General features: G+C 40.1%; 1 protein-coding gene across 40 annotated transcripts in view; it reads right to left on the minus strand.

Moving 5' to 3' along the window:
• The window catches only part of TTC23 (tetratricopeptide repeat domain 23), a 111,160-nt gene that overhangs the window by 77,673 nt on the left and 9,827 nt on the right, over positions 1-23,660 (minus strand). For all 40 annotated transcript variants that reach the window (XR_010151541.1, XR_010151553.1, XR_010151540.1 and 37 more), the window contains 4 exons: positions 13,147-13,346; positions 6,026-6,149; positions 3,180-3,330; positions 2,870-2,995 (listed from right to left, as the gene is read on the minus strand). Coding sequence is in view for 18 of the 40 variants with exons in the window: in XM_054667180.2 (XP_054523155.1) it covers positions 2,870-2,995; positions 3,180-3,330; positions 6,026-6,149; positions 13,147-13,326 (581 nt within the window). In the remaining 22 variants the exon portion in view is untranslated. The remainder of the gene's footprint in view (positions 1-2,869; positions 2,996-3,179; positions 3,331-6,025; positions 6,150-13,146; positions 13,347-23,660) is intronic.

A 23,660-nucleotide genomic window follows, 5' to 3' on the forward strand; every position in this document is an offset into this window, starting at 1 on the left:
GCAACAGAGTGAGATCCTGTATACAAAAAAGAAAAGAAGAAGAAAGAAAATAAAAAACAAGAGAAAAAAAATGTATAACTTGCAAATTAATGGGTATAAAATGGAATGATAGAAATATTTGATTAATCTAAAAGAAAGCAAGTAAGGAAAAAGAAAGGAACAAAAAGTTGGTAGGAGAAAAGGAAATTTAAACCCAAATAAATATTTTTTAAAAGGTATTGTAGGAAAATATTTACCAAAAGAGAGCTAGGATATAGTATCAGACAGAATAGATGTAGGGGACAAAAAAGGACAAGGTCAACTAACCAATAAAGTGATAGGTTAAGAAGATATGAGGCTGCTAAACTCTCCTCTCACCCCAACAAAATAGCTTCAGGATATCTATAACAATGCAATACAATTACAAATCAGTAACACCAAGATATCTTGAAAACTCTCATACCTGCAAACCAAAACACACATCATTTGAATAATCCTTGGACTAAAGAGTAATTTATAAACTGAGTTATGAAATACTAAGAAGTTATGACAGTGATAATGCTTCATGATAAAATATATGGAGTAGAGTTAAAGTAGGTCTTGGAGGGAAATTTTAGAGAATATTTTTGATATTTAGCTGGAAAAGACTTTCTAACCAGACTCCCAAAGCATAAATCATAAGGTGAAAATGAATGGATTTGAGTGAACCAAATTAATAATTTCTAAGCCACGAAGAACACCATAGACAAAATTAATAAGTGGGCAATAGATTTAAGAAAATATTTATATCATTAATATTTATAATATACAAGAAAACCCTGATTATCAATAGGAAAGGTACAGGAAACTCTAAAAGAAAAATAAGAAGGAATACTAACAGGCTATTCATATAAGGTGAATCCCAAGTGGCTAAGACGTATATGAAAAGTATTCAAACTCACTAATAGGAGAAATGTAAATAGAACTTTAATAATTAGATAGCACGTTATATGCACCAGGTTGGCAAAGATTAACAAAGTCAAATATTGCCAGCGGTGTGTTAGGAACCTACCCGCCCTGCAAGTGGGAATGCAAATGCAGATGGGGGTCGTGGTTGGCTGGTGCTTGGTGAACTTAAAGTCTGTTTGTACTCAGTACCACCCCTGGAATATAAACCTCAGAAAAGCAATACCACCCTTGGGATATAAACCGCAGAAAAAGTGTCACTTAGCCACGTAAGTGAAGCTGTGTAAGGATGGTCATGGCAGCACTGCTATGGCAGCAGAGAGCTGGGGACAAGCTGAATGTCTATTGTTAGGAGGATGGACAAACAAAATACAACAAATGCATTCTATAGAGCATTATACAGGAACCAGAAGCAATGAACTAAAATCCAGGCAACAACCAAAACGTGCTGAGTGGAAAAAATAAGAAGCAGAATGATATATATGTTACAAATTTATACAAATTTTCTTTTTTTCTCTTCTTTTTTTTTTTTGAGACAGAGTCTCACTCTGTCGCCCAGGCTGGAGTGCAGTGGTGTGGTCTCTACTCACTGCAACCTCTGCCTCCTGGGTCCAAGCGATTTCGCCTGCCTCAGCCTCCTGAGTAGCTGGGATTATAGGCATGCGCCACCACGCCTGGCTAATTTTTGTATTTTTAAGTAGAGATGGGGTTTCACCATGTTTGTCAGGCTGGTCTTGAACTCCTGACCTCATGATCCACCTGCCTCAGCCTCCCAAAGTGCTGGGATTACAGGCATGAGCCACTGCGCCCAGCCAAATTTATACAAATTTTAAACACATAAATATATAAAACAATATTGTTTGTTATTCAGAGATACATACTCAAAAACGTAAGCCATCATTAAAGTATTTATCTATGATGTGTGTGTAGGAGAATGAGAGAAAAGATCGGAGATGAAGGGAAAAATTAATTTAAAAATCCATACCAGAGGATTTGCACAGATGAGTGAGCTCTGCACTTGCAGTTCAAAAACCACCCAAGAAAAACAAAAGAACAAAGGGAATTGTGATCACAAAAGAAGATATTTAACTGCATGAGTCAAAGTTGGTTCTTCCCACTTTCCATTCACATGGAAGCATTAGGTGTGTTCTCCTGGGGCCCTTTCCTAGCACCTTTCTTAAAATGATTCCGTGGGTTCTCTGAGTTGTCTTGGCAATCACCCTACACATACAATCTAGTTAGGAAGGTAAACTGAATTCTTCCGGCTTTGGCTAAGGGCAGCCATGTAGGTCAACTGGGATACTCTGCCTCTTCCAACACAGACCTTTCTCCACCTTTTCCTCTGCACAAGTCCATCTTTCCAAAGAGTGTGGGCAAACTCTGTCACCCCAATACTCTGAGGAATTGGCTTAGGTTGCTCTTTGGAGAAAGATAAAAGTACTAACTATGCACAACCTTCTCTTCGTGTCTCTTCCAGCTGAGTTTATTTGGTGAGTATGGAGTAAGGTGAGGAACAAAGAACAATCCTTTCGTGATCATGGATTCAGATATGTTTAAGATCTTTCTCCTTTGAGGCTTTCATCATAAACTCAACCTGTTGAAGCATTTTAGACTGGAGCAGGGCAGGGAAAAAAGGAAGGGAGGGAGGAAGAGAAGGGTGTAGGGGCTGGGGGTGAGGAGGGAGAGCAGGTAAAACGAAAGTCAAGAGAATAATGACCAGAACTCTGGGACCCAGGGCACTCCATAGAGAGTGAAAAGTGTCACTGATGGATGCCCTTGTTGGGGCTGCTCTGACATGACTGTGTTCCTCTTTTACTTTTACACAGTGACCTCCGGAGAAGCCATGGCCGCAGCCTCATGGAGATGCTCCTCCTACCTGAGGCAGATTCTACAGGCAAAGAGCCTCCTGCCATCATGTATGCAAAATTCTAAATTTGAAACTTACTGTGCAAATGATAATCTGATTCGTGCTTCAATTTCTATCCATTCTTCCTTTATAATCCTTCCACATTGTAGCAGCTCCTTTGAAAGTCTCTCTGCTTTTGTCAAATTCTCTGCAGCTTCCTTAAATCTGAACTGTGTTCAGGAAATTTTCCACTTGGTACTAGATTCTACACCCCATGTCCTGAACTTCCTTGGCTCCCATACTTCCGATCACACTTCCTAAGTCATCCATCAGCATCAGCTTTTTACTTGGCATGTAAGTATTACGTGAATAGTATTTCTATTTGTAAAAGTTAGAGGCAAAAGGATACTTTTGAAGGGAGAGTAAAGCTCTGCCCATGGTATGGAAAAGCTCAATGGAAAACTTGAAAACATCTGTGTTCTCACTATAGGGAGGCACAATGGAGTTGGCGAGGATTTGTCTGGCTATTTCTGCATGTTGTTTCGCTTGCAGTGACAGTCCTGTGGACAAAGAAAAAGAGGTCTCAGTTTCTCTATCATCTCAACTGGACAGGAATACAGTTCCCTATGGTCTGGGAATCTAACAAGGTCTCCTTCACATATTGTCAAATGACACATGGAGATGTATCTGGGCAGCATGAAACACTGCCATGACTGTAACAACCAAAGAAGTGTTTTATACCAAGTACCCAAGATAAATTTTCCCCCAAATGGCCTTTTTAGAAATAAACAAAATGAGCTGGAATTGAACAGCTTTGAAACCTCACCAATAGCAGAAGTAAAATATGTTACATATAATTATAAGAAACAAACTGAATACAAGAACTATAGCATTCTGAGCAGGAAATAAAATATTCATGAATTTTAATCCTGGCTGTGTAACTGCAATCTTAATGAAATACTAAAAATTCTGAATCTTCAGCTCACCCACCTATAATCATAACGTCAGAGAGTTATTTTTTTAACATAATACATATCTGATATCTACAAAAACTTACAAACACAATTCCAGTGAGGTAACAGATTAATGGGTGACAATTTCGTCTTCCTATGTGGTAAGAGACTAATATGAAACAAAATGGAGCAAAAAAAAATCACTACTAAGAACGAATTCCCCAGTGTGTTCCAGTGTTCCTCCACGGGCCTGTTAATCTGCGGGAAGGGAGGACTGAGATCGTTAACGCGGCTTCAGGGCTTTGCACGTCCCTGTATTCCCATCCTCCTCCCCTACACTGACATCCACTTCCACTCACATACACACAGCCCCCATCTTATGTTCTTAGTTACACAAAATTGTATCTTAGATCTCTAAAAAAGCCTGTCAAAATATGAAGTTAATTCTGTTCCTATGTCTATAAAACAGGAAGAATATATTTTCTAATGGAGAAAATCAAGGGTATGCGTTTCATGTGGGAATTCTTACACAAGATTGTCTTATTACATATTTTTAAAAAGCACAGACATGTATTAGTGCCACCTGTGCTTGTGATGTTACACAAAGCATGTTGGACTGTATTTTCAATTGTGTCGAGTCCCTGAAGGAACCTGAACTCAATTTACTGGAGGCAGCATAGGGTGAAGTTCAAGAACATTGGCTCTGAAGTCAGACTGCCCAGGATGGATCCCCTGCTCCACCACTTATTATAAAACGTTGGCCTCAGCTTTCTCAGCTGTAAACAGGGATATTAAAAATACCCACCTTTGAGGACTGTGGTGAGGACTGAATAAGGTTATGCATGGAAAACAACATGATGCCTGGCACCAAATGAGACTTTAATAAATGGTAGATACTACTTTTACTTTAAATTGAGAAAGAAGGACTGTCACGCAGAGAGGCAGCAGGCTGTATAAGAAAAGCATCATCTGAAACCCCAGATGGCAGGACAAACTGGCATTGAAAACCTAGGTCTGAGTCTCAGATCAGCTACTTATTAACAGTGTGGTATGGGGAAAGCTGTTCTAACTCAGACTCATTGTTTTCCCTGAATCTACAAAATGGGGTGGGAGGGCAGAGTTTAAATTAGATAATCTCCAAGGTCCCTAAGAGCCTTTGATCTAATAGGTAGGACCAGTCTATAATCAGATTTGGCCAAATTTATTGGGTGGCAATAATGAATACGCTTGGTATAGAATATGCTTGGCATTTGGTGTTTTCCACTTCTATTATTTTCTTTATTCACTGGGCCAACCCTGGAAAGTTAGCATCACCATTACCATAATCATCACTTTTCAGCTGAAGAAGCTGAGCACAGAGATGCTCTTGTCCATCTTGTCTTAGGCTGCACAGTCAGTAAGTAGAAGCCATCATCATATCCTGGGTGTCTATTGTTTTTGCCTTCCCTGCACCCATTCTCCCCTCTGTTTCCCTTTTGGGATGTCTGGCTCCTGCACATCCAATCCATGTGATGTGGCGAAGGCCTGCTTCTCCTTCAGGATCCAATGAAGCCAAAAGGAAGGTTTAGCCAATCAGACTATTCCTTGCCTTTGGTATACAACCCAAGTTGTTCCAATTAGAACCCTTCCCAAATCCCGGGATTTTGGTGGAGGGACATTCTTTTCCTCCTGGGAATGCTTATAAGGGAAGTCTAAAGTTGCAGGCAGTCTTGTTGCCACCATGTGGGCAAAACCTGGCGAAGAATGGAGCAAATACCAAGAAAAACAGAGCCAAGCAGTGGGAGAGAGACAAATTGAATCCTGGTCACATTGTTTGAACACTGGATATGGCTAAGTCTAAAAATTTTTTCCCTTGAATTTTTAAGTTGTATGAGCCAAAAACTTTTGTTTATGCCAATTTGGGTTAGTCGTTTTAAATTTTTTGGTTATTTACAGTCAAGAGATTCTCCAATAAAAGTGTGAATGGATCCCATTCTGGGCCCCTATTCCATACCTTGGGTTTTTTCCTACAAAGTCTTCTGGCCCAACAGATTAATTTTCTCCTAAGAACCTTACTTTTGAAATCATAAAAACAAAAACAAAAACAAAAAAACCAGAAAAGTTAAAATATTTTTTCCATTTTTCCCCTTTGAATGTTTACAGGTTATATACCTTATCAACTCTTTCTAAAAAGAAATGGCTTCTTGGTATTTAGAAAGGAGAATATTAAAAAACCTGATCCTTCTAATTAAGTGTGAATCAAATTTTGGGGAGAACAGCAGAAATCGACCAACTGATCCCCCTCAGTCTAAGGCGAGCTTACCTTTCAGCTGGAGGTAGCCTTGAGCCAGATTAACATGTGCCTCTGCTAGTTTCCAATGTGAGTCTCCATAGCAAATTCTTGTCAGTGCTACGCAACGCACAAGCTCGTGGACGGCCTGTTTGTACTGTTAGGAAGAGAAAATAGGCTTACCAGTTATACAACTTAAAACTTAAGAGTCACAAAACACAAAATCAATGCGCTTTTATATCCCTTTGATAAATACTGAGTGACTGCTATGTGCAAAACATTGTTCTAAGCACTTGAGATGTATCACAGAACAAAACAGACAAAGATCTATTTGGGGTGGTAGCGTGTACATCTGGTAAGATGAAACAGACAATAAACATAAGAAGTACAATTTATAGTACATTTAAGGGTGAAAAAAAGAAATAGAATTTAAAAAATAGAAAAAGTAGAGCAGACATCTAGTCATTCTCTAGGTTTCCCGGCTGCCCACCAATGAACAGCTACTACATATGCAGGCACAACAGGGGCAAATGGTAGTGTTTTCAAATAGTATACTTTGTGTGTGTGTGTGCATGTATGTGTGTGTGTGTATGAGACAGGGTCTCACTCACCTGGAGTCACCCAGGCTGGAGTACAATGGCACGATATCGGCTCACTGTAGCCTCGACCTCCAGGGGGCTCGAGCAATCCTCCCACCTCAGCCTCCTGAGCAGCTGGGACCACAGGTGTGCACCACCACACCTGGCTAGTTTTTTGTATTTTTGGTAGAGATGGGATTTTGCCATGTTGCCCAGGCTGTCAAATACTATAGTTTAGCTCTCAATTCAAAACTTTCCTTAGCCATCTGCACTAGCATAGCAAATGAGATCAGCAGGACTTACAGACTTGATTAAAGCAGGAAGAAGCACATTTTCATTCGGGGATAGGACAAAAAGAACAGAAAACTGGATTCCCAGCTCCAGGTGATCTCAGAGCAGCCATATCCTCAAAGCAGAGCTGGCAGTTTTAAAACACGGTTCCAGGCTTGGTGTGGTGGCTCATACCTGTAATCCCAGCACTTTGGGAGGCGGAGACGGGTGAATCACAAGGTCAAGAGATCGAGACCATCCTGGCTAACACGGTGAAACCCCGTCTCTACTAAAAATACAAAAAATTAGCCAGGCGTGGTGGCGGCCGCCTGTAGTCCCAGCTACTCAGGAGGCTGAGGTAGGAGAATGGTGTGAACCCGGGAGGCGGAGCTTGCAGTGAGCCGAGATCGTGCCACTGCATTCCAGCCTGGGCGACAAAGCGAGACTCCGTCTCAAAACAAACAAACAAACAAAACCTCAGCTCCAAAATTATTTGATACTCCTTCCATTCAGAGATGGGGGTCTATGTCCCATTCCCTTTGAATCTGGGCTTTATGACTGTTTGGCCAATAGAACGTGGAGGAAATGATACAGTGCCAGTTTTCAGGCCACAGTCTAAAGGAACTGGTGGCTTCGCTTTCTGTCTCTTCTTGGGTACTCACTCTTGAAGCCTGTTATGGGCTGAACTGTGTCTCCTCCCCAGCCTCCCTGAATTCATATACTTAAGTCCCAATCCCCAGCACCTTATAATGTAACTGTTTCTGAAGATGAGGTCTTTAAAGAGGTGATTTAAGTTCGAAGGAGGTGTTAGGGTGGACCCTAGTCCAATACAGCTGGTATCCTTATATATGAAGAGAAAAAGACACCAGGGATGGGCATGCATATGGAGAAATGACCATGTGAGAACACAGCAAGAGGGCAGTCATCTACAAACTAAGGAGAGAGGGCTTTAGAATGAAATCAAGCCCTGCTCACACCTTGGTCTTGGACTTCCAGCCTCCAGAACTGTGAGGAAATAAACTCTGTTCTTTAAGCCACAGCATCTGTGGAATTTTGTTAGGACAGCACCACAGACTAATACAGAATCCAACCACAGTGCTGTGAGGAAGCCAACATGGCCCCATGGAGAGAAGACCCACATAGAAAGGCCTGATAGTTCGAGTGAACCATTGTGGCAGCAGATTCTCCAGACCCTTCAAGACCAGCTGATGCTGTACGGAGCAAAGCTGAGCAAACCCCACTGAGCTCTGCAAAAACCGCAGGCTCATGAGAAAAATGAATGGCTGTTTTGGTTTTAAGCCACTAAGTTATTGGGGTGTCATGCAGCAACAGATAGTCAGAACAGCAAAAGAGATGGCTGAAGAAAGAAAGCTGAAGGGGTCAAAGCAGAGGAAGAAAGGTAAGAACAAGGACAGAGTTGTGGAGAAGATCCAGGATACACCTAGGATGCACCCCCATCAATGTCAAAGCTCAAAGGGCTTGCATTTCCACTCAATTCCTACATGCATTGGAAATACCTTCACCCTAAAACAACATTTTTCTTGACAAAAATACACAGCCAGACAGCTGGCCAAAGGAGAGTCACTTTTGTGACCTAGCAGGAGGAAGCTAAGGAATACATGCTTACCATAAAGTGCTGAAAGAAGGTGGACTGTCGTATTTTTTTCTACAGTAACATGTTTCTTACTACAAAAATAATGTATGCTCATTGTCAAAATACAGATAAGCAAAAAGATAAAAACTAAAAATCACCTGTAAGTTTACCCCCTAGAGATATCTAGGTAGCTAAATATCCCTTTATTCTTTATTTTTGTGAATCTATCTTTATATATTTTTTCTTTTTCAAAAATAGGTTCATAAACTACATGCAGGTTTATGGCTGCTGTTTTAACAATTTACGAATAACTTCTCATGTCATCTTCTATGATATAAGTTTGAATGGCTGCACAGTATTTTATTATATGGCTATATCATAACTGCATTACTCAATCCACTCTTTATTGGGCATTTAGGTGTTTGTAAATTTCTTACTCACTGAATATCCTGTATGGATAGCCTTGCACATACCCATAAACATTTCCACAAAACAAATTCCCACAAATGGGATTGCTGTGTAAAGGATATGCAAAATTCTGAGGCTGTGAGTAGCTACTGCTGAAGTGCCTCTCCAAGAGGTTGCACCAGTTCATACTTTCAGCGCAGCATATGTGAGCAGAAATGCCCCTTACGTTGAACTGAGTACAAATTGTGGAGTTTTTGTTTGGTTTTTAGTTTGTCAGTTAGCCCATTTCTCCTTGATTTAGTCCACATTTTTCTCCCAAATTGATGAAGCTGAACATCTTCATGTGTCAACTGGCTGTTTGTGCTTCTTTTGGGAATCACCTTTTTATTGCCTCTAGACACAGGAAGTTTAGGGAATGACTACTTTGGAGAGAGAGAAAGAGAACAACAACTACAGTGTATGAAAGAGAAGGAAATGATGACAACATCATGGAATCCAGACAGACAAAAAGAGAGGTAGATCTGTTTTGATAGTGAATCTGTCCCAACTACAGATTTCCAGCGAAGGGGACTGTGCAGGCTGAGTTGGGCTTCCCTGATAATAGCCTTGGTTCTCAGGACCTGAGTAGGGATAGAGGTATACAAGAAACAGCTTGTCCTTCCTTCACGTCCTTATTTGTTACAAGGCATGGTCCAAATATCCCTATTGGTTTTCCAACCTTTATTCTGCCAGTTCCAGTGACTTTAGCAATAGGCATCAGTAAAGGGCAGACAGAAGACAAGCACGAAGTAGGAAGGCAATTTCAAAACTGGGAGGAACCTTGGAAATCATCTCACCTGGTCCCCTCAGTTTAAAGATGAAGGAGTCTAAGGCTGGAAAGTTGAGATGATTTACCAGCAAGTGGTAGCGCCAGGAAGTGGTTAAACCATCAGGGGATGCATTGAGGACTCAGGAGCCAGCTGGAAGGGTCTCTCACTGGCAGATATGGAATAATCTGAGCTTCCATGAAAATAACAGGTTGTAGTGTATTTGAAAAATACAATTTCCTGAACCCAAACTGATAGGAATAAATGAATGATAAATAAGCTGTGAAGAAAGAAAAGCTCTTCCTTATAATAGAATGCCAACAAACAAATGTTGAAAGAACGTGGAAGTCAGAGACTGGCTATGTGACAAACATCATAGTAATAACTGATTCAGGTGGCAGAGTGAAGTTTTAAATATATACATAGTCTCAGTGAATCTACCCACAAAATACTTATTAATTACAAAGGGAAAAATGGCAATTCTGCAGTAAAGAAACCTGCCAGACAGCACCTTAACCAAGTGTTCAAGGTTGGCATCACTGTACCAAGACAAACAGACATTCTGCACCTCCTGACAGGACGCACTAAGGAGCGCCCCATGTCACACCTGTGGTAGTCCTGCTCCAAATGTACAATCTGAATAGAATCATGAGGAAGCATAAGACGAACTCAAACAGAGAGATATTCTACAAAACAATTAGAGTATATATTTCCAAGATATCAAGATCATGAAAAACAAAGTAGGTTAAGCAATTGTTTCAGATTACAGGAGACTAAAGAGACATGACAACTCTATTTAACATGAATTCACAGACTGAACCATGGGTCTGATTGTTTTCTGTAAAGGACATTATTAAGAAGAAATATAAACAAGGTTTACAGATTAGATAATAGTATTATACTGACATTAATTTCCTAATTACGATCACTGTACTGTGGCCATGTAAGGGAATAGCTTTATTCTCAGGGAATAAACACTGAAGAATTTGGGGGTAAAGGGCCATAATATCTATAACTTACTCTCAGTTCAGAAAAACAATGAGAGTCAGAGAACAAAGCAATATAGCAAATGTTAAAAATGAGTGAATCTTGTGCCTTTTCTGTAAGTCAGAAATTATTTTAAAATACGAAATTACTAAAAAACTGATATTTTAAAAAGTAAATTACGTCATGTTAATACCATGATGAAAATATTTTTAAGGCCTTCCAGGGCACTTAGCTTGAAACCTGCAAGGCCCTAAGTGAACTGACAGCCTCTCTCACTATATTTAATGTCAGCTTGCAGCTTCTGCTCCTTGCTTCAAATATGTCCTGCTTGTGCCTACCTTGTAGATTTATGTGTGCTGTTTCCTCTCCCTAGAACTCTTTTCCTTCAGCTCCTCCACACTGGCTCTTCTCTTCCTCAGGTCTCAGCTTATCTGTCACATCTTCCTGGAGGCCCTCCCTGATCACCCTACCCAAGACGGAGCCACTCTATGTCCTCCTTAGCACTTATCACAGTCTATAATAATCTGGTTCATTTACAATGTTGATTGCCTCTCAGGTCCATCAGGGTATGCACCTTGTCTGTCCTGTTCACCATTGTATGCTGGATTCTTCACCAGAACCACAGAACAACGAAATGTTTAATACCATTCTAGTTACACAGAAAAGAAGTTAATTCTTTACATTTGTTAAATGCCTTTGGGCATGAGGGCTTAATTCTTTTGCAGAAGTCTGTTTGAGAAAGGCTGCCAGCCTAGAGCCTACAAATAGTAGGTTCTGAGTGAGTATCTGTTGCATAATGAACAAGCACAACCTCAAAACCAAATTTATGCTCTTTCTCTATAATCCTGGTCTTTCTCCTGTATTTGTTATACTGATGAAGGTCATGGACAAGTCTCCAACCACCCAAGCAGACTCAGACCTTGGGTGGTGGGAATTCTACACACCCCATCTTTCTCACTCTCACATCTCCATTCCCTATGTCCCCTCAGTCATCCAGTCCTGTCCCACTGATTTGCATGTCTAAATTCCTTTCAAAAGTGCTCAGCATTTCTACTGTCTCTGCCACATGTAGTTCAGGTCCTCATAATTACTTGCCAGGATTACTGCAAATATCCTCCTAACTGATGCTCCTCTTCCAGTTTTACTCTTTTTTTGTCCATACCCTTCACAGCTATGGGAGTGACTGTTCTTAAAATCACACCTGCTCATGGCATGCTTCTGCTTATAACCTCATGGTAATCCTCCATCATCTTTAAGAGAAAATCAAAACTCTTGGCCGGGCGCGGTGGCTCACGCCTGTAATCCCAGCACTTTGGGAGGCCGAGGCGGGCGGATCACGAGGTCAGGAGATCGAGACCATCCTGGCTAACACGGTGAAACCCCGTCTCTACTAAAAATACAAAAAATTAGCCGGGCGTGGTAGCGGGCGCCTGTAGTCCCAGCTACTCGGGAGGCTGAGGCAGGAGAATGGCGTGAACCCGGGAGGCAGAGCTTGCAGTGAGCCGAGATCGCGCCACTGCACTCCAGCCTGGGCGACAGAGCGAGACTCCGTCTCAAAAAAAAAAAAAAAAAAAAAAGAAAATCAAAACTCTTTTATTAGGCCTTGAGTGCCCTCTGGGCCTCAGTTCCTGCCCATAATCCAGCTTCATTTCTTGCCCTGTGTCACTAACACATTAGTCCCAGACAGCTCCTTATAGTTCCCCAGACAGACTGCACTCCCTCAGACCATTGGCTCTTGTCCATCTGCTACCTCTGTCCAGAACATTTGGTCCTCTTCCTCACCTGTCCAACTCCTAAGCACTGTTTACCAGTGCAGTCTACGTAACTCCCATCCCAAGAAAGTGTGCCTTAACTGCTGTCCCTCTACCACCTCCAGGCTCACTGTCCACCCCTTTGTGTTTTGCATCTATGTCACTCGAGCTCTCACAGAACTTATCAACCTGACTACCATTATCTGTCCCCCGTCTATCTTCCCAACCAAATCCCGAGTCCCTCCAAGACAAAGACTGTGGCTTTTCCTTCTGTGCCCCTGGCACCTACATTGCACCTGGCACATATTAGGCATACAATAGATATTTATGATGAATGGATGAAGAGGACCCAACATATAAGAGGTGATAGAGAAATGCCTACTGAATGAGTTAGTGAATGAGTAAAACTTTTGAGGAAAGAATGGGAAAGAAGCATGCAGAGAACAAGATTTGAGATTATAAGGAATTACAAGCTCTATGAGAGCAGAAGCTGCATCTGCTTTGTTTGTGTTGTATCCCAATGCCTAGAGTTGGCACACAGTGCGAGCTCAATAAATATTTGTTGTTGGCCATGCGAACTGCTGTGCTTGGAGCCTAGAGGTACTGCATTCATTCATGTTATAACAAAGGCACTGTCTTATATACTTTCTTGTATCAAACTGCTGAGATTAGGAATGTAATCCAAAACATTCTACTTCTCTTGATTATACCATATAGCTCAATTCTCAGAGTAGAAATACAGAAACAAAAGTCTCCTTACCTCATGACTGTTGGAATAGGACTTTGCTTTCTCTTCACAGAGGTGGAGTTTCTCTCGAGGAGGCTGGAATAGTGCTGTCTGAAGCAGCTTGTTTTGGAACTTCTTTCTATGAGTGATGCTAACAGCAGCAACAACTTCATCTAGGTGGTTGGATATGTGGGTTTCCTGTGATTCTTGCATATTTGTATATACATTGTCTTCTAATTTTAAAATAAAAAACAAAGATGTTAAATGATAATTTCCATAGTTACTTTTAGAAATATACATTTCAACACTATACCCATAATTTCTTTGAAATTAGTAGCATTATATCCCAAAAGATTATGGTGGCTACTACTGACCTGCTGATTTCTACTTTCAACTAAATTAAACCTTCTTTCTTTATGTATATAGACATACATATATATATGCCTACATACATATACACACATACATACACATGTATATAAACACATATACATACATGTATATATGTGTGTTACACATATACATACATGTATATATGTGTGTATGTATTACACACATACATACGTACGTATATAAAGTCCAGTAGAAATTAGCCTAGCACATACATATGTATTTGTATGTACATACATATATATAAAGTCCAGTAGAAATTAGCTTAGCCCAAACAGCTCTCAATGACCCCAGATTAAATCAGCTGAAGCCCAATTGACCCTGAGGTAGAAAATAAATAATTGTTGTTACAACTTTTGCTTCTGGCCAAGATGAAGTCTAGTAACTACATTTATCCTCTTGCCTGAAATAACCCAAAACAAACAGATAAACAGCCCACAGAACAAAGGATAAAACAATGGTTTCAAGAAACAAGACAAGCAATGAGAGAGCAATTCCTGAGAGATGGAAAAAATAAATCACCCCAGTTTATTGCTTTGAGAGAGTTTCCAGGAAACAGCACAGGGAAGAGGCGACCCAGAAGTTATCCCAGTGGACTACCTGAGTTGAGGAAGTAGAGTTGAGAGTTTGGGGAGACCAAGGTGACTAGAACTGACAGGACAAATTGCTGAAGAGGAGAAGGCTCCAGAGACAGAGGAACCAAGATATTAGCAGAGGGACACCCTCAAGTATAGGGACAGAATACTGATTAGCATGTGTGTAAGAAAAGTATTTTAGTCTGGAGAAAGAATCCTTCAATAAGGTTACAGGGAACAGTGTTTTGTGCTAACATAAGGCTGGCGCCTGTTCCCACCAACCAGACTGAAAAAATTTCTAATTCATGAGGCATTAGATAGATAGAGTACTCAGAAGCCTTTCATCTCAGAAGAGGCGATAATTAGCTCTAGACTGAACACTGCTCAGATCACCACACAGATCAAAAAAGTAAGACCTAAAAGGATCAAACTGTTTTCAAGTGACTTGATTGCACTAGAGGACAATACTCAAGGATGTTCATAGGAATACTAAAATAACCAACACCTAACGAGGTAAAATTCACAAAGTCTAGCATCCAAAGATTACCAAGCATCCAAAGAAGCAGGAAAACATGGCCCATAATGGGAATAATCAATCAAAACTGACCCAGAATTGACACAGATGTTAAATTAGCAGATAAAAACATTAAAACAATTACAATAATTGTATTCCATATGTTTAAAAAGTTAAATAAAGACATGGAAGAAATAAAAAAGACCCAAATGGAACTTCTAGATAGAAAAATTATGTGTGAAGATGAAAATGTGTGGGATTAATGGCAGATAAGATACTGCAGATGAAAAGATGAATTTGTAGACATAGCAATAAAAATTATCAAAAATGAAAAAAAAAATCAGTGGGCTGTAAAACAACTTCAAGTTGCCTAATATATATGTCATTTGAGTCCCTAAAGAAAAGCAGACTAGAGGAGGGACAGAAAACATATTTGAAGAAATAATGGCCAATGTTTTTCCAAATTTAAGAAAAAGCATAAAACCAGAGATCCAAGAAGCTCAATGAACACTAAACCAAGAAACATGAAGAAAACTATACCAAATAAAGTCAAAACATCATAAACAAATTGCTTAAAACTATGATAAAGCAAAAATCTCACAAGTAGAGAAAAAAGACACATTACGTATAAAAAATAAAGATAAAGATGATAACAGATTTCTTAGGGGAATAAAAAGCAAACAAGGAGAGAGTTAAAGACACTGCTTATCTTTAAAGTATGGAAAGAAAAAAGTTGTCAACCTTAAATTCCGTACTGGTGAAAATACCTTTTGAAAACAAAATTTTAAATAATTAATCGCCAGAAGACTTGCACTACAATGTTCTCAAAGAAATGTAAAAGGAAGTCTTTCAGGAGGAAGGAAAATGATAGCAAATGGAACTCTAGTTCTACAAAAAAGACGACCTTGGAAATGGTACGTACATGGGCAAATGTGTAAGGCTGCTTCCATATTACAATCATGTCCAGCTCCACGGCATTTCAGTCAATGACTGCATACATAAAGGTAGTCCCATAAAATTACAGTGCAGCTGAAGAATTCCTACTGGGTAGTGATACAGTAGCTGTCGTAACATCATAGCATAATGCATTGACTCATGTGTTGGTGGTAATGCTGGTGCAAACAAACCCATTGTGCTGCTAGCCATATAAAAGTAAAGCATATACAATTATGTGCAGTACACAATATGTGATAATAGTTGATAAATGACTGTTACTGGTTTATATATTTAATATACTACATTTTATACTTATTTTAGAGGGTACTCCTTCTACTTATACATTTCTAAAAGTTAACTGTAGAAAAGCCTCAGGCAGGTCCTTCAAGAGGTATTCCAAAAGAAGGTATTCCATTATCATCATAGGTGATGAAAGCTCCATGCATGTTACTGCCACTGAAGACCCTCCAGTGGGACAAGATGTGGAGGTGGAAGGCAGTGATATTGATGATCCTGACTGTGTAGACCTACATTAATGTGTGTGTTTGTGTCTTAATTTTGTTTTTTTTGAGACGAAGTCTCGCTCTGTTGCCCAGGCTAGAGTGCAGTTGGCACGATCTCGGCTCACTGCAAGCTCCGCCTCCCGGGTTCACACCATTCTCCTGCCTCAGCCTCCTGAGTAGCTGGGACTACAGGCGCCCGCCACCATACCCGGCTATTTTTTTGTATTTTTAGTAGAGATAGGGTTTCACCGTGTTAGCCAGGATGGTCTCAATCTCCTGACCGCGTGATCTGCCCACCTCTGCCTCCCAAAGTGCTGGGATTACAGGCATTAGCCACTGCGCCTGGCCTGTTTGTTTGTTTGTTTGTTTGTTTGTTTTGAGACGGAGTTTCACTGTTGTTGCCCAGGCTGGAGTACAATGGCTCTATCTTGGCTCACCACAACCTCTACCCCCCGGGTTCAAGCAATTCTCCTGCCTCAGCCTCCTGAGTAGCTGGGATTACAGGCATGCACCACCATGCCTGGCTAATTTTGTATTTTTAGTAGAGACGGGGTTTCTCCATGTTGGTCAGGCTGCTCTGGAACTCCTGATCTCAGGTGATCCACCCGCCTTGGCCGCCCAAAGTGCTGGGATTACAGGCATGAGCCACCATGCCTGGCCTGTGTCTTAGTTTTAACAAAAAAGATTAAAAAGTAAAAAAAGAAAATAAAAAATTTTAAAAATAGAAAAAAGCTTATAGAGTAAGGATATAAAGAAAGAAAAATTTGGCGGGGCACGGTGCCTCACACCTGTAATCTCAGCACTTTGGGAGGCCAAGGTGAGCGGATCACAAGATCAAGAGATGGAGACCATCCTGGCTAACATGGTGAAACCCCGTCTCTCCCAAAAATATAAAAAATTAGCTGGGCGTGGTGGCACATGCCTGTAATCCCAGCTACTCGGGAGGCTGAGGCAGGAGAATTGCTTGAACTTGGGAGGCGGAGGTTGCAGTGAGCCAAGATCACGCCACTGCACTCCAGCCTAGGCGACACAGCGAGACTCCATCTCAAAAAAAAAAAAAAAATGATCAAAGGGCCTGATAGATATTCCTCAAAAGATATACAAATGCCCAATAGGTGTATGAAAAAATGCCCAAGATTGTTATCATTAGAGAAATGCAAATTATATCCATGAGATTTCATCTTACACCTGTTAAAATGGCTATGATTAAAAAAAGAAAGACACATGTTGGTGAAGATGTGGAGAAAAGGGAATCCTTGCACATTGTTGGTGGGAATGTAAATTATGGAACACAGTAAGGAGGTTTCTCAAAAATTAAAAATAGAACTACCATATGATCCATGAATCCCACTACTGGGTGATACATCCAAAGAACAGTATTAGTATATTGAAGAGATACCTGCACTCCATGTTCATTGCAGCATTATTGACAATGATCAAGATACGGTCTTAATCTAAATGTCTATCAACAGATGAATGGATAAAGAAAATGTGGTATGTATACACAATGGAATACTACTCAGCCTTAAAAAAGAAGGGCATCCTGTCATTTGTGACAACATGATGAACCTGGAAAATACTATGTTAAGTGAAATAGCCAGGCACAGAAAGACAAATACTGAATGGTCTCATTCATATGTGCAATCTACAAAAGTTGAACTCACACAAGTAGAGAGTAGAATGCTGGTTACCAGAGGTTGTGGGAGGAGGAATAAATTCAAGAGATCTATTGTATAACATGGTGACTACTGTATTGTTTCCTTGAAAATTCTAAGAAAGTAGATTTCAAGTGTTCTGATCACAAAAAAGTGATAAATATGTGAGGTAATACATATGTTAATTAGCTTATTTAGCCATTCCACAACATGTACATATTTCAAAACATCATGTTGTACAAATAAAAGAATGAGAGAGATGACATCACTACAGATTCTACAAATACTAAAAGGTTAATGAGAATATTGTGAACACCTTTATACCATAAATTTGACAATACAGATGAACAAATTCCTTTAAAGACACAAACTACCAAAGCCCAAAATATTAATAGAAAAGAAAAACTGTATGATCTCACTCAACATAGAAAAAGCACTTGACAAGATCTAATATCTAATATCTATTCCTGATGAAAATTCTTAGCAAAGTAGGAATAGAATTATACTTCCTCAATCTGATAGGCACCTTTGAAAAACCTACAGCTAACATCAGACTTAACAGTGAAAGACTGAATGCTTTATCTCTACGATCAGAAACAAGACAAGAAGGTTCACTCTCAATACTTCTATATAGATTTTAGATTTTAATCTAAATGTGAAATTTAGATTTAAATCTAAAATACAGACTTATTGAACTATATTTATGATAAAGCTATGGTAGGCAAGGCAGTTTGTACTGCTGTTAAGTAGACAAGCAATGGAACAGAATGGAGAGTCCAGAAATGGACCCACACATACATGAATAACTGATCCCTGACAAATATGCAAAACCAATTCCTTGGAGAAAGAAGTCTGCTCAACAAGTGATACTGGAACAACTAGATATTCACACGTAAAAATAAAACAAAAAACCCCTTTGATCTATATCTCATATTATACACAAAAATTAACTCAAAATTGAACATAGAGTTAAATATAAAACTTAAAACTATAAAAACAATGTGTAAGAAAACACCTGTGACCATGCATTAGGCAAAGCTTTCCTAGATATGACCACCAAAAAGAATCATTAAAAGAACAACATAACCAATTGGATTTCATCAAAATTTTAAATTTTTGCTCTTCAAGAGAAACTGTTAATTAAAAAACTAGAGGCTGGGAGAAAATATTTTCATAAACATGTATCTCATGTAAGATTTGTATCTTACTGGTATAAAGAACTCTCAACACTCAAGAAAACAGCTCACTATACAAATGGGCAATTTATTTATTTATTTATTTATTTTTTGAGACGGAGTCTCACTGTGTCACCCAGGCTGGAGGGCAGTGGCGTGATCTCGGCTCCCTGCAAGCTCTGCCTCCCGGGTTCACACCATTCTCCTGCCTCAGCCTCCCGAGCAGCTGGGACTACAGGTGCCCGCCACCATGCCTGGCTAAATTTTTTTGTATTTTTATTAGAGACGGGGTTTCACCGTATTAGCCAGGATGGTCTCGATCTCCTGACCTCGTGATCTGCCCGCCTCGGCCTCCCAAAGTGCTGGGATTACAGGTGTGAGCCACTGCACCTGGCCAAAAATGGGCAATTTATTTTAACAGACGCTTCATCAAAGAAGATATACCAAGAACAAATAAGCACATGCTTTATATTCAACATTATTAGGCATCAGGGAAATGCAAGTTAAAACCACAATGAGGCGTCACTCATCAATTAGAATGACTAAGATTAAAAAGACTTATTGTAGTAAGTGTTGATGAGGATGGGAAATAACTGGAACTCTCATACACTGTTGCTGGAAATGTAAAATGGTATACCACTTTGGAAAACAGTTTGGCAGGGTTTGAAAAAAAAAAAAAAAAACTGGTAAAATAAGGCCAGGCATGGTGGCTCATACCTGTAATCCCAGCACTCTGGGAGGTGGAGGCTGGAGGGTCACCTCAGCTCAGGAGTTTGGGACTAGCCTGGGCAACATGGCAAAACTCTGTCTCTACAAAAAATACAAAAATTAGCCAGATGCAGTGGCATGTGCCTGTAGTCTCAGCTACTCCAGAGGCTGAAGCAGGAGGATGGCTTGAGCCTGGGAGGAGCAGACTGCAGTGAGCCAAGATCACACCATTGAACCCCAGCCTGAGAGACAGAGGAAGACACCATCTCAAAAAACAAAACAAAACAAAATTGTAGTAAAAAAAAAAAAAAATATATATATATATATAAAATTTCTCATTTTAACCTTTTCATTTTTTTCCCTTTCTTCATGTGGCCATTTTAAGCATTTTTTTTTTTTTGGTTTGTTTTTGTTTTTGAGACGGAGTCTTGCTCTGTCGCCAGGCTAAAGTGCAGTGGCGCGATCTCGGCTCACTGCAATCTCTGCCTCCTGGGTTCAAGCGATTCCCCTGCCTCAGCCTCCCGAGTAGCTGGGACTACAGGCACACACCACCACGCCCAGCTAATTTTTTGTATTTTAGTAGAGATGGGGTTTCACCATGTTGGTCAGGATGGTCTCAATCTCCTGACCTCGTGATCCGCCTGCCTTGGCCTCCCAAAGTGCTGGGATTACAGGCGTGAGCCACTGTGCCCGGACCATTTTAACCATTTTTAAGTGTGCAGTTCAGTGACATTAAGTAAATTCACATTGCTGTACAACCATTACCACTGTCCATCTCCAGAATTTCCTTCACCTTGCAAAACTGACACTCTGTACTCATTAAACAGTAACTTCCCATTCCCCCTACCCTCCACCTCTGGCAACACCCATTCTACCTTCTGTCTCTGAATTTGACTGCTCTAGGCACTTTGTATGTGTGGAATCATACATTATTTTGCCTTTGTGACTGCTTATGTCTCTTAGCATAATGCCTTCAAAGTTCATCCATATTGTAGCATGTCAGAATTTCCTTTCTTTTTAAGGCTAAATACTATATAACATATTGTGTTTATACATTTATCCATTAATGAACACTTGGGTTGCTTCCACCTTTTAGCTATTGTGAATAATACTGCTATTGAACATTAATGTACAAGTATCTCTTTGGGTTTCTGCTTTCATTTTTGGGAGGTACATGCCCAGAAGTGAAACTGCTGGATCATATGATAATTATGTTTTTAGTTTTTGGAGGAAACATCGTATTGTTTTCCACAGAGGCTATGCCATTCTACATTCCCACTGGCAGAGCACAAGGGCTCCAATTCCTCCACATTCCCGACAAAACTTATTTTCTTTTTTTAATAATAGCCATCCTAATGGATATGAAGTGATATCTCATGGTGGCTTTGATTTGCAGTTCCCTAATGACCAGAGACCCTGAACATCTTCTCATGTACTTATTGGCCATCTGTATACTTACTTCGGATAAATGTCTATTGGAGTCCTTTTCTCACTTTTTTTTTTTTTTTTTGAGACAAGGTTTTACTCTGTCACCCAAGCTGGAGTGCAGTGGTGTGATCGCAGCTCACTGCAGCCTACAACTCCTGGGCTCAAGGGATCCTCCTGCCTTGGCTTCCCAAAGTGCTGGGATTATAGGTGTGAGGCATTGAGCCTGGCCCTTTTCCCACTTTTTAATTGTTTTTGTTGTTCTAGTTATTGTTGATCTGTAGGATTTCTTTATATATGCTAGACCTTAACCCCGTATCAGATACACAATTTGCAGATATGTTCTTTCATTCCATGGATTACCTTTTGTTGATTATTGTCCTGTTTTTGCACAAAAGTTTTCAATTTTGAAGTAGCCCAATTTATTTATTTTTTATTTTGTTGCCTTGGCCTCTGGTGCCATATCTGACAGTTTCTTACTAAGTTAAACATACACTTAGCACAGGAGTCATCATTTCACTCCTAAGTTTTTTTTTTTTTTTTTTGAGACAGAGTTTCACTCTTATTGCTCAGGTTGGAGTACAATGGCACAATCCTGGCTCACTGCAACCTTCACCTCCTGGGTTCAAGCGATTCTCCTGCCTCAGCCTCCCGAGTAGCTGGGATTACAGGCGCCCGCCACCATGCCCAGCTAATTTTTGTATTTTTAGTAGAGACGGGGTTTCACCATGTTGGCCAGGCTGGTCTCAAACTCCTGACCTTAAGTGATCCACCTGCCTCAGCTTCCCAAAGTTGTGGAACTACAGGCATGAGCCACCATGCCCAGCCAATTCCTAAGTATTTACAAGAGAGAAATGAAAGCATGTATTATAAAAAGACTTACATACAAATGTTCATAGAATTTTTATTTTTAATAGCTAAAAAACTAGAAAAAAACCCCAAATGTCTATAAATGGGTAAATGGGTAAGCAAACTGTGGTATAGCTATACAACGAAATACTACTCAGTAATAAAAAGGGATGAATATGTTGCGACATGAATAAATCTCAAAATACTTATGCCGAGTGAAGAAGTCAGGCAAAATAGAGTACATATCACGTGATTCCATTTATATCAATTTCAATGAAATCTACTCCAATGTATAATGACCAAAAGCAGATCAGTGATTGCCCTGAATTGGGCTAAGGATGTGGTATGACGGGGATGGGACACAAGAGGGAGGAAGATGTAGGAAAGGGTGGAGAGGAGGGATTACAAGGGGCGTGAGGAAACTTTTCGTGGTGGTGGATATGCTCATTATCTTGACTGGTTGCGGTTTCTTGGGTGTACACATATGCCCAAACTTAGCAAATTGTACACTTTTATGCCAATTAATAAAACTGCTAAAAATCATATATATAGACCAGCCTTTCAGAGATCCCTCCCCATTCCTCCTCTTCAAACTCCAATTCCATTATCTACTATAGATAACATTTTAAATTTCATCCTATTGCAACTTGTTTATTTATTTTTTTATTATTATTTTTTGAGACGGAGTCTCACTCTGTCACCCAGGCTGGAGTACAGTGGCACGACCTCGGCTCACTGCAACCTCCACCTTCCAGGTTCAAGCGATTCTCCTGCCTCCGCCTCCCAAGGAGCTGGGATTACAGGCATGCACCACCATGCCTGGCTATTTTTTTTTTTCTTTCAGTAGAGATGGGGTTTCACCATGTTGGCCAGGTTGGTCTTGAATTCCTGACCTCAAGTGATCAGCCCACCTCGGCCTCCCAAAGTGCTGGGTTACAGGCATGAGCCACTGCAGCTGGCCACAACTCATTTAGTTATTCATTCCACAACTATTTACTGAATTCTGGCTACAAACAATGCACCAGGCTAATGTACTATGCAGAAAACAATAACCCCAAGAAATGTAAAATAGAGCAGGAAAAAAGATCAGGTACACATTAGCACAGTACTAGGTGCTAAAATTGCTAGAAGAGTGGCAAGTGCTAAGACTTCAGAAATGGGAATCATTGCTGCTGCAATGACCTTGCTTGTTTGGCTAAAAAGACTCCAGAGAACAAGAAGGGAGAAGAGAAAGCATCCCAAGCAGAGTGAATAATTAGAAAAGGCTTGGAAGTGGGAAAGTGAAATACATACATGGCTAACTGCTGGTGGTTCAATTTGGTGCATGTGAAATGAGGCTACGGAACAGCATTTTGCAAGCCAATTGCTGCAGTACACCAGAGCCACAAGACATTAACGTACATGCCATCGAGGAGGGTTATTGACAGAGGCGATCAAATGAGTTGGTAAACACAAATATTGGTTCCACAAAAGGAGGATTCTGTGATCAAATAAATGGGTAAACAGGTCTTCTCAAAACTTTAATATAATACCTTGTGAATATCCCAGAGTGGGTACAGTATACAGCACTTTTCCAGTCTTTTTTTGACCATGAGATTATCTTTTTTCTTGAGCACCTATTAAATCTTATGGAAATAGCACTTTAAAAACATTGTTTGGGAAACCCTGAGCTAGGGGGAAAGTAAAATGCTGGATTTCAGGCTAAGAAGGCATTCATTCATTTCAGGCTAAGAGTTTGATTGACTCATTTCCTCATAAAGCTTATATAGCACAAAAATATGAAAAAGAGAAAGAAGGAATCAGCCAAAGGTCAAACT

The sequence above is a fragment of the Pan troglodytes genome, chromosome 16 (assembly GCF_028858775.2).
Source record: "Pan troglodytes isolate AG18354 chromosome 16, NHGRI_mPanTro3-v2.0_pri, whole genome shotgun sequence".
Lineage (NCBI taxonomy): Eukaryota > Metazoa > Chordata > Mammalia > Primates > Hominidae > Pan > Pan troglodytes.